This window comes from Hermetia illucens, chromosome 1, assembly GCF_905115235.1.
Source record: "Hermetia illucens chromosome 1, iHerIll2.2.curated.20191125, whole genome shotgun sequence".
NCBI lineage: Eukaryota > Metazoa > Arthropoda > Insecta > Diptera > Stratiomyidae > Hermetia > Hermetia illucens.
The window spans coordinates 78685617-78697545 of record NC_051849.1 but is presented as its reverse complement, the minus strand read 5'-3'; the positions used below and the strand labels follow the sequence as shown (position 1 = coordinate 78697545).

The window sequence follows — 11929 nt, the reverse complement described above, 5'->3', positions numbered from 1 at the left end:
CCCCGTTACGATACCTAGTGTATTATTATATTTTGATAATTTACTGCAAACCCCCCTTAAGTTCATCTTAAGTCCGTAAAATTGCAGTAAGATAAATTTTAATAGAAAGCATCATACTGGAAAGTTTGATGGAAATCCCGCCATTATTAACAAAGCTACCCCTTTCGTGTCAAATTACTGCGAATAATTGAATATATTGTGGCGGAGCGAACAACTTGCGTGCCGCACGCGCGCAAATGCGAATCGAGTTGGTCACGACATCGGAAAACAATTTTTGACAACGAAAATTGTTTTTCAATGTTAGTTGAAGTTTGCTTTCCTTGGGTGGTTGAGTTTGTCGATCAATATTGAGAAAAATAAATATATTCTAGTATTTTGTTAATAAATTTAAATTTAAATATTGTAATATATAAAATAAGTAATCTTAATTACAATTGGTGATCCCGAAAAAGTAACTACAAAAACGGACGTATGTTTGTGATCAGTATGGCTCGTCATTTCAATAATGCACATACCAAAGTCAGACAGCTTTTAGGGATATCGAAATCTGAAAGTGAAGTGCAGTAGTGAAAAACATGTTAATATTCCTCCACCTCCAGCCAAACCATGGCGAAAATCCAACTCTAAACCAAAGGCAACTTCAACAGCAGCGACAGCGAAAGCTTCCGACGCAGCAAGTACAAAGTCGGGAACATCAATACCATCCAGCACCCCAACTACATCACAGCTAGAATCTTTCAGCAACAGCAAGTCCACGTACAATAATTGCAACATGAACACCTTCATCAGGATCAGCCGCATCTTCAACAAGCGCATCATCAACAGCCACAAGCTCTCCGTCATCAACAACAACATTTACACCTTCGCTAGGTAGTCCTTTCCCGGCAAAACCATCAACACTACAATGTCGCAACCGTCGTCCCAGGAGATGCTAAATTTATACTATTTTATAGATTAAGATATTATTCTTTTTGTAAATTCTTTCTGTAGTAAAAAAAATAACGTCAGGCCGTATAAAGTGTTAGCATAAAAAAGAGAACGTCGCAAGAGACGCTGACGGACGGTTTTCTTCTGCTCCGCTATTTTCTTTGGTTTTCGAACTCCACTCTTTCTACTTCCGCGTTTTCTCTCTTGGGTTGTTTGTTCTCGCAAACGATGTTTTCGGTAACTACCGCGGCTGTACGGGTGCCGTCGTTTTGGCTTAGGATTCCGGCAACATTGTTCCTCCAACTTTGGCCGACGTGACTGTGGATGCCGTTCGTTTTAATTACGCGTTGGTCGGGATGACGAGGTGATAGTCGGCCTTGTCTCTGACGACTTCGGAGACTGCTCTTATAGGCAATAAAAAAAAAAAACTCGTAAAACGCCTGTCAGTCAGTGAGACGGCTAAAGTTAACCGCCTACTGATGCAGCTACGCTACGTGACCGTTTGCCAATGCAACTGCTGCATGAAATAAACCAGTTGGGTGGTGAAAAAGTCGGCACCGAGCTACTACAATCTTTATGGCTGCAGAGGCTGCTGGAGAGCACACAGGATATCCTGACGTGTGCGGATTCGGGGTTTCTAGCTACGTTAGCCGTCATCGAGGACAAAATCCATGAGGTCCAGGTCATAACAATTTAATACCACAATCATTGAAACTCGCGACAGAAAATTCTTCGTCGATCCGCACATATGGCTACAGGCAAGGAGACTTGAGTTTAGGGCTTTGACGAACGTTTTCTTGGCGCTTCATAATCGCGAACATCAGTACACCCAACTTAGGCGTGGATTTACTGTGTCACAATTGTTTGTTAGCGGATATTCATAGCAGGTCCTTCATTGACCCCACAATTTCCCTTAGGTTATTAGGAAAAATGTAATCCTACTCACCCAGCACTCTTTCCATCGTTTGTGAAAACGTTGCCGACGTACGTATTCGTGCTCTTCTTCAAAAATATCATCAGTACCGAGCTCTGTTAAGCATGATGTTCAGCACCACATCAACACTACTGGCTCCGCATTTTTCTTCCTCTTCTCTATTATCACCCCAGAATCTCGCAGTAGCGCGGAAAGAGTTCGAAGAACTTATTAAACCGTTTATTTACAGTTCTTCAGTTGTTGGTCTTCGCCACTTCACATGGTCCCTGAACCCGATGACGAATGGCTTGTGGCGACTACAGACGTATAAATACTCAGATGATTCCAGACAGGTCTTCTTGCCACTCATCCACGATTTTGAGCACTCTATCGCAACCTGCCGTATTTTCTCGACCTTGGACTTAGTCAGAGCATACCATAAAGTCCCTGCAACTCCCGAAGACATTCCGAAAACGGCAATATGCACACCTTTCAAACTTTTCGAATTCACTAGTATAACTTTTGAACTGTGCAATGCAAACCTTTCAAACATTCATCCACATTCTGGTGCGTAACCTCCACTTCTGTTTAGTATATTTGGATGATAGTCGCGTCTTCCTCTGGGACTGGGCATTTAGAGCATCGTGAGCGCATTTTTCAACGTCTCCTTGAGGCCCGTCTAGTTCTTAACGTTGAGAAATGCAAATTTTTACAATCAGAGATTCATCGGCTACCTGATTACCCCTGAAGGCATCCAACCGGCCACAGTCAAGGTCCAAGCGATTTCGAGCTTCGCGCTTCCAAAAACCGTTAGGGATCTGAGAAGGTTCTAAGCGGGTCGTCCCAAGCGCACTTCGCACAGAAGAGTGGAGAACGAGTGCTGGCGTCTTGGAAGTTGTAGGAGGAGCTGAAGGGCAGTTCAGGTAACAGGAAAAATTCATGGGAACTTCCTTCTAGGAAAGTCAAGTAAGCGGTTGGTTGACAATAATAATAAAGACATCAGTAATTGGCTGTTCGAACCGATTTCGAAACGGAGAGAGCTACGTATCTTGAAAGCCGAAATCAGTTGGACAGCAGTATTATCGAAGAATTTACCAATTGATTGGAAACTAATAACCAAGTGACACCTTGATCTTACACGCGCTGGCCGATCCAAGCACAGAAACTACAAAAGAAGCCACAGGATATTAGGGATCGATTTTCGAAATTAAGGATTTGCTTAAATATGTCATTATTATTTCTATATTAGACAAGGAGATTTCCCTAAAATTAGGAAAAATGGAGTAAGCATGTCGCAGCGAAAGGCTCTTCTGGTTTAACAAGTCCAGACCAATGTGTTACTAGGAAATTGGAAACAAAAACCATGCCAACTACACATTTCGAAACGGAAATTGTAAAACAAGACCCAAGTATAAGGGTGCAAAATAAATAAATCACACGCAAATCTCGATTTATGGAAATAGATCCTGGATTATAATTTACCTATCACATTAACTGAAGGTAGCAGTGCGTAAATAAGATAAACACTTGAAGGGTCCTAAAAATGTAATGGAGTCCAACAGGGTTGCATGTTAATACCAATCCTATACTTTAAAATGATAATTCATGAATTAGTTAGTATATCTTAAGGACGTATCACAATTTGCAACTTGATAAACAATATTCTCTGCATCAACTCTGTTGTATTTTTGTAGCAACACAATTGCAAAATTCACACTGGTTGTATTTCATGATACATCCGGATTAAATTTTGGATTCATTCACATCTTTGAAAAAGAAACGCCTGCGCAGATATCACTCCAATCCTAACGAATTTATTGTCTGCATGTTATCCACGAGCAAATACCTGCATCATCTGAAGTGCACAACCAAAAACATGGAACACATTCACTTTCAAGGAAGAGATAAAATGTTCATTTTAATAAATTCAATACTGGAAGGATCTAGCGGACGTGCCCATTTTATCCTATTCAGGCTATTGTTGAAATAATGTTTAGCATAAAAATGTTCAACAGCATCTACTCGCTGATCCACCCAGTTTCATGACAGTCCTTTGTAATTCCGGTTCATAATTTTCATATCTACTTTTCTTACATTGTTGAAGAAGATACACTCGTAGTTACAATGGAGTGTAGAGAGTGCAAATAAATCTGATACAGTAAGAGGATTAAAGTATTTTTCAGGGATAATCCTCAAAATAGTGAACAGTTCAATGTATCAACGCATAAACATTTTTTGAAAAATATCTGGCAAATTGAGCCATTCAATAACAGTTTAGATAAGCAATATGGGATTGGATGAAGGTGAGATGATGGTTTTTGAAATGATAGGTTACAATGGACACGGAAATTCGTACGCACCTTGTTCACATGGAACTTTAGGGTCCGTTCTCTTAAGGGAGCCCAATGTTTGTGGTTTTGTATGGAAATATGCTGAGTACTCCATTATTCTGACAGGTGATTTGTTAACAAAAGGAATGTTTTACGCCACGGATCTGCATGTACAGGCATTGCATTGTAAGTGAGCAAAAAACAGCTGAACGTCCGTTCATGTTCGGAAGACATTCCGTGGACGATGCTTACACTTGCAGAAGTGAGAATGTCTGGAATCTAACTTTTACCTTTTCAAAAATAAAATGTGACATGATAATCTCGCATCAGCCAACCTCCTATAATAGAATTGAAGATATCAGTACTCCCATTTCTTATTCCAAATCCCAAGTGGCCAAGAATCCGACATAAATAAAACGTCAAATGAATACATCCATAAATCAATATCGCACTTTAGTTGTGCAATCATGTCCTTTTCGGTATCATCCAAGCGGAGAATTTATGACTAACGTGCACTGCAAAAATCGCGCAGACCGACCAGCTACTATGTATCTCGCCGCACGACAGGGGCTCACAGCATCCGTCAGCCGTACATGAATTCGTTGAATAAATTTGTAACTATTAAATTCTTGTAGTTCTTTCATACTTTCCCATGAGATTCAAGGCATTCTTCTTCTAACACTCGGATTCCGCTCAATGTCAACGCCGATGCTGCAGTATAGACAGTTCACATTTTTATCACGCCGGTGAAATGGAATCAATTCAAGAAACCCGCACCAACATCCTTACTCGTTCGAGAATAGATGCTTATGCGCATATAATATGCAGACCTTGAGTGCTTTTATTTTGCTTTGAAATCGTAGATATTTCGCCGGAAATTTGCATGTGGGAATGTTAGGAATGAAAATACTTCCTTATGGTAAAATTCCTGCTCAAGATCCATATGTGAAACTTTTGATCGGCAGGATAAACCAGCAAACATGAGTATAATTAACAGAATAATCTGGGAACCGCCATTGTTTCATATGGTTCTTTCAATGAATGAAGATTACGATCATATTTGTAAGCTAAGCATGTTAAACTGAGCTTAACGGGCGAGTGCATGAATTTCGAACGATTGTTACTACATACTATATGTACATATTTCATTGAATTAAACTGCTGCTAACACCATGTTAAACACCATCATGTCGCTTCAGCTTTCTGTTTATGTCACTTTGCTAATGTGTCAATATTGTCTTTTTCGCTGAAACTGCAATAAATCAAAGCTATTGAAATTTGATGGTCGCGAGCTGCCGTCTGGATCACGATTGCAGCACGGTTTAAAAGCTGGAAATGGATGGGTAAGAAACGTTAAATTCCGCCATTAAGGTTGAAATATGATCAATTCAGCAAAACATGGTTGGCATTCGATCAAAAGGTAGTATCATTAAAAGTTGTCTAAAACGATGTTCCTGTTGGAGACCGGCAAAGGGATGATTGCGCTATCAAAAAAAAAATATAAATCAAAACTATTATAGAATGTTTCGTGATCGAACATCCAAAAGATCCGAAATGGATGAACACAAGGCAATAATAAGAGACTCTCTTGCCCGACAAGAAGTTTGTCATGACGCCTGGAAATACAAACAAGTAGGCAATATCAATGAAAAGGTAGAGTGGGGACGAAAGAAAATGGTTATGAACGTATTCCGACAATGCTTTCTTCTCTCAGTGGTACACCAACCCAAAACAATCCTCGGCCTTCCCGCTACACAGCTTCCTATTTTTTTTAATCCTCGCTATCAGTATTTACTAAGTTCTCCTACCGAACATAAGGTCTTCCCCGCTTCCTTATGCAAGTCAATTTAACATTGATTTTGGACAACAGGTTTCACTTGGTATGTGCAGGATATTCCAACTTATGGTACGAAACTTATATATATGGGTGCCCTTCAATCCTTGGTGTGGTAAAGCGTGTCAACCACATCTACGCTCCATGGCTCGCGATTACCTGAAATGCCCTTCAGCTCCCCCCATGGTTAACCGAGACGCACTCGTCCTCTACTGTTCTTCACCAAGCGCCCATGGGGTGACCCACTCGTCGGCCACCTTTATGTGTGGCCTATCCACTGCCACTTCTGTCTCCCGATCACATCGCGTACGAGTGCCAAACCTGTGCGCCGACCAAGTCCTCCGTTTGAAATAATATCAAGCCAGCTTACTCCGATGATACGACGCAAACAGGTAGACAAAAGCTTGCAGCTTTTGAGTAACAGTGGCCTTCACTTTCAAAGAACATAGAAAAAACAATAGCACAGAACAGTGTAAACTTGACCTTAGTGTTAAGGTAACTGCACTTTCCGCTGTCGGCAGAAACCACGCTTCCCCTTCGGTACTTTGTCCATTAAGGCAGGTCGGGAGTGCGATGAGCCGTCAGACTGTAAATCTTGGTTTCGTTGCTGTTTTTCTTCAGTCCAATTCTACTTACCTCTCTTTCCAAATCCAGAGCCATTTGCCCAAGGTCCATGACCCGGTGAGAGAGCAACCAGATGTCTTCAGCACAGTCGAGGTATTTGAAGAAAAATGTCATCGTTCATTGAATTCCTTCACGTCCTTCAGACAAGTCACCATGAAGAACATCATCGATAAGAAGAAGAAAAAATATCGATGACAGGATACAACCCTGGTGGACTCCGCTTTGAGCCACAGAATCCCCGAGATCCAAAAATTATTTTAGCTATAATCTTTGCGACGGTCGGTAGTACACAGATACCCCTCCAATAGTCACACTCAAAACGGGTCTCTTTCTTTGGGATTTTGACGATCACCCTCTTCTTCCACTTGTAGGGAAAGGCCTCGGATTCCCAAGATTTGCGTACGAGTAGAAGTAGCAGATCTGCAGTAACTGCAGGTGCAACGATAAATAACTCTGCGGGAAGGTCATCGCAGCCAGCGGCCTTGCTCCGTTGGAGTGGATTGATGCCCGAAATGATTTCTCCTCTACTTGAAGAAATAGTCTGTCTCCTGATTTTACGGTAACTAGCCATTTCATATATAAAAGGGGGAACTTTACCGGATTTAATGTGGTTAAGTACCATGGTGAAGTCTTTCTCCCACATCTTCAGTTGTTCATCATCGTGGATGAGAAATCGACCGTTGACGTCCTTCACAGGGCCAGCCAAAGATTTGCGACCATACGCAAGGTCTTTCGTGATAACGTATAGTTTTCGAAAATCATTACGATCTGCAGCACCTTCCGCTTCGATGACCAGCGTAATAGTAAATTCTCTTTTGTTGCGGTGTACACTACGCTGAACTTCTCGGGATTTCGCTCGGTACAGGAGTTCGAGCGCATCACGCCCTTAATCACTCGCAGCGGTCAGTAGAGCTTTCAAGCGTTTTTGATGGTGGCGCAATGTTCGTCGATATTCTCAGGCGCATTACTCAGTATATCCATCGTCGGATCAGCAAGAAGCTCTCCCCTGTCGGGCGACACCTGGGTCATACAAACGGTCGATGTTGAACTTAGAGGAACGCAGCTCTTCAACCCTGGGAGAACTGCCGGATGCAACACGCAAGTGGGGTTAAGTAACCTTGAGATACTAATTCCTTTCGAGGCCGATGTCAGTGCCTTTCTTGTTACTCCCATTCAGGAGACTAAATCTACTGCTGATTGCGAAGTTTTCGATGTCATTGCTCATACGGCGTCGGACAATTGACACCCAACTGATTTTGTGGCAGGCTTTGTGCTCGAACAATATGCCATCAATGACGAGGCGGTGGAAGCTGCATAAATCCATGAACCTCCCATTATTTCCGTTCTCCGAGCAAGGTGTTGTCAGGGCCCACGTTGGCATTCACTTTTAGGGAGCCTTCCCTGAACTACGTTTAACTGTTCGTAGAAAGCTTCGTACTCCACTATATTGGAAGTCTCCGTTGGTGCGCAGCGTTATAAAATTGGATACTCCTTAACATGGGCCGCAATCTTGCTGTTAGAAGTGTTAAAAATCGGTTCTCAGGTTAAGAGGGAGCTCTTTGCGTTAGCCTTCGGAAGCAATCCAACACCGGATTCGGGTCTGCTACCACTTGGCTTGCAGAGTACAAAAGCACATTGCCATCAATGTGGCAAGAAAGGGAAGAGTACTCTCCAGAGTCCCATATTACTGTCCACCGTGAATCTCTAGAATTGAACATGTCTATCCTTCACGTGTCATTGCACAAAGCTGTACGTGTCCTTTTCGATACGTGGGTCAGAACCGGGATCCTGAAAAATTCACAAACATATAGATTCGAGCCTTCCGAAAGACCAAGACCCGAGTTAAACGTGAAAATGAAATAAAAACAAGTCAGAATAGCGGCAGCTGGACGATTGGGGTATAGAGGTTTTGTGTTCGTCTTGTATGAGAAATTTCCTATTTCCTATTCCTATTCACGTTTTCCCATTTACACATACATCCAATTCAAAATATTCCTTGGTTTATGTATGTATTTCTAAACTCCAACTCCGCCGTTCATTTGAGTTCACTTTACACAATGATGTCGTCATATATATCTTAGAGTGCGATAAATTAACGTGAAATACACTACTTACTCCCCAATGGTTCACCTAGTATCAAAAATATCACCAATTTCAAAAAATACTAATTGAACCCTTTCGTTTGATACCATATTCTGTGAAAAAAATGTGCACTCCCTTATCACATGTACATATGTTGGACAGCACATTATCGCATGTTGGGGATCAAACTAATAAAGTTTTTCGCAGCAGTCATGGAAGGGTGGCATACCACCTTATCAGTCCATTCTTTTGAGGCTACCGACACCTCAGAGCCTATCCGTATATGGGGGGCATCTTCTAGGGAGATTCGTTGAGCCCCCTTTGGTTTCGCATGGCACTCAAAGTCCTGTCATGGTTACTGAATGATGGTCATGGTTTCGCAATCAAATGTGGCCTACGTGCTAAGTGCGAGCTGACATACTTGATATACATAGACGACATCCAGCGGTATATTGGTAGTACTGACTACCATAGCAATCTATTGCGAATTGGCAGATATAGATATGTTTATCCGTGATATTCGGATGGAATTTGCATTAGTCGAATACAAGTCATCCACAAAGGTCATCACGAGCCGCACACAGGACAAAACATTGGTGACCTCCACATCCAAGCTATGACCACGACAGACTTCTACAAGTATCTAGGAATTCTGCAATTCTGCACTCACCCTCGAGTTGGTGATCTGAAGGATGATCTGCTGCCCGAATTCTTAGCATGTGTGACGTTGGTGTTGAAATCAACACAGGAATAAGCCAGGAAGAATAAAATACGTCCACCGAACTTGTTCACTATTCCTTCACTGGAATATGCATTCGGAACATTGCGGTGGACGAAGACCGATCTGGAAATCGTCCAGCGGTGGATATGGACTAATTTGTCCAATTTCCGAATGTATCGCCCAAATTCCTCCGTGAAGCGGATGAATTTGCCTCGTAACATTTTAGGTAGGGATGGTAACCTATTACTTCTACTCGTCCGGAAATCTTGGGAATTCGAAGAAATGATCGTTGAGATTCCAGACAAAGGTATCTGTTTTGAGTGTAACAATTGGAGGGGTCTCTGTATGCCATCTGCCGTTGCAAAGTTAACAGCTAAAATAATCCTGGAACGCATCAAAAAACATCTTGAAAGCTTGATCAACAGAGAGCAGATTAATTGCCTCTCCGGTGCTCCTGCATTGGCCATATAAGCACCCTACAGATAATTTTAGAAAAATGCGCGGAATTCAGGCCTTCGCTTCACCCGATCATCATCGATTTCGAGAAAGCTTTCGATGGCGTGATCAGGAACTATGTCTGGGGTACTCTACACAGGAGGAGCAACTTTTATCAGAGCGCTGTATGATGGTGGAAAATGTCACGTATTGCACCGATGTAAAATTTTAGAGGATTTTGAGATCTAAAGCGGAGTCCACCAGTGTTGCATCATGTCACCGATATTATTTCTTCCTTTTCCGTCAGATGATAGATCTTGATCGAAAGGCTCTGATTTTGGAAAGAGAATCAAGTCGATTTGAACTAAAGATACACGCCAACAAAACCAAGGTTCTCAGTCTGACGGATCATTGTAATCCTTCTATCTACAGTAATGGGCAGAGCATTGAAGGTATCGATCAATTTGCATAGATATATTGTATATAGGAAGTATGGTTTCTGTCGCCTGTGGCACTGAACTGGACATTGCCCGACACATTAACAGTGCTAGATCCATTTTCGCTGCCTTGTCCAAAATTTATCTGTTATCTCAACAACTAGACCAAGTCGAGACTGTCCAGTGGTAGTGTTCTTTCTGTAATGCTGTTTGTGAGTAGCACATGAAATGTGACCCCCACTGCCACGTGAAGGTCACAATCCTTCGTCTGCCTTCTATTCAATTATCTGCGTCATATCACCGCTGGCCTCATGGCATAATAAACAAAGAACTTGTTCGGCGCACTGGCTTATCGCCCTTAAGCGATGTATTCAGAAGTGACAGTGGATAGACCACACAATAAGGGAAGGGGTGCTTAGACTGCTGGCTACCCCATACAGTGGAAACTACTCTTCAAAATTTTCCGACCAGCGAGTTGCCTCAAGGACACTTTTCGGAGAAGAGTAGAGGAGTGTGGGCGTCTCACAAATAACTGCGAAGGATGGCGGTAGATGTGGTTAACGCGCTATACCACACCAAGTGGTAAATGACAACCGTATATATATTTCTCACCAAGAGGGACTTATCCCATCCCGAAGGAGCAGGAGCATTCTGTCATTCAAAATGTCGCCATACTACCAATTACATAATTCTCAGTCCTCTACGGGAATATCACAAAGCATCTTGATGTTCATAAATTGATGGCTCAGTGGGCTCTATTCTAGATTCGCATTGTGCTCTATTTAACATCAATATGCCTGCGTAGCTAAGGTCCAACGTGTCACGGCTTGAAATGCTTGTGCCATTGGGATACCAACCGCAATTAATAATTAACAAAGACATGGAAAACAAAAATAGCCGCATACGTTTACATTCTACATATCATTAAACATTTTCCTTCTTGAATTATAAATCTAACTACACGCGCTTGCAATTCTTTGTATGTTAAACAGTTCAGCTTCAAATGAAATATCATTTTAATATATGTACGTTTGTATATGCATCTGCAGGAGCTATGAATGAAGCATGTATTTGACTGTACATAGAAAACCTCAAGGAAACTTTTTTATAAAAAGGATAAATCGAGACAATATGTATGAAGAGCAAACTTAATTGGGTGCACGGTTGAGAATACAAATTTTTATTAATGGGTAAATTCTTGGATAAGGACCTCGTGGGATTTAAATTTATAAATTGTGACATGACCACCTTCCATCCCGTCCGAAGAAATTAGTAAAGTAAGATGAGTACCGCCCTGGAAGGCTCGCAGAAAGAAACTTCCGACACTAAGGAGGGGGGACTACAGGCTGAATCCTGCCTGTCAGAACCTTCTCCTTCACCCTTACCGGGAAGAGCGGAAGAAAGAAAAGTTGGTTTAAAGCCGGTATGTGGAAATGGATCCAAGCAGCCTGGACACCGTGAACCTGGAAAGGCCCCAAGCCGGCAGCAGAAGAGAGCACTGCGAAGGAAGATGAAGCATCTTGGGAATGAGGACATGGACGTGGCTGCACTACTAGGTGCGATAACATCCAGAGAAATCGGACGCAAAGAAGCGGAAGGTAGGGATAAACTGGTAACCCCGGTGAG

The 11929-nt window shown here is 42.1% G+C and overlaps 1 protein-coding gene across 1 annotated transcript; it reads right to left on the bottom strand.

Moving 5' to 3' along the window:
• Positions 1-494: 494 nt before the first annotated feature.
• On the bottom strand, positions 495-1368 carry LOC119653644. The gene is made up of 2 exons (XM_038058500.1): positions 606-1368; positions 495-547 (listed from the first exon to the last, which is right to left on the bottom strand). Exons 1-2 carry the CDS (start codon positions 853-855, stop codon positions 495-497), a joined length of 303 nt encoding a protein of 100 aa, XP_037914428.1. The 5' UTR covers positions 856-1368.
• Positions 1369-11929: the final 10561 nt, after the last annotated feature.

What these genes read in the sequence shown, in the direction of transcription:
- LOC119653644 (XM_038058500.1), bottom strand. Translation starts at nt 855, where the DNA reads ATGTTGTTGTTGATGACGGAGAGCTTGTGGCTGTTGATGATGCGCTTG. An exon ending in AGAGTTGGATTTTCGCCATG is followed by an intron (nt 548 to 605) that starts GTTTGGCTGGAG and finishes CTTCACTTTCAG; the next exon opens with ATTTCGATATCCCTAAAAGC.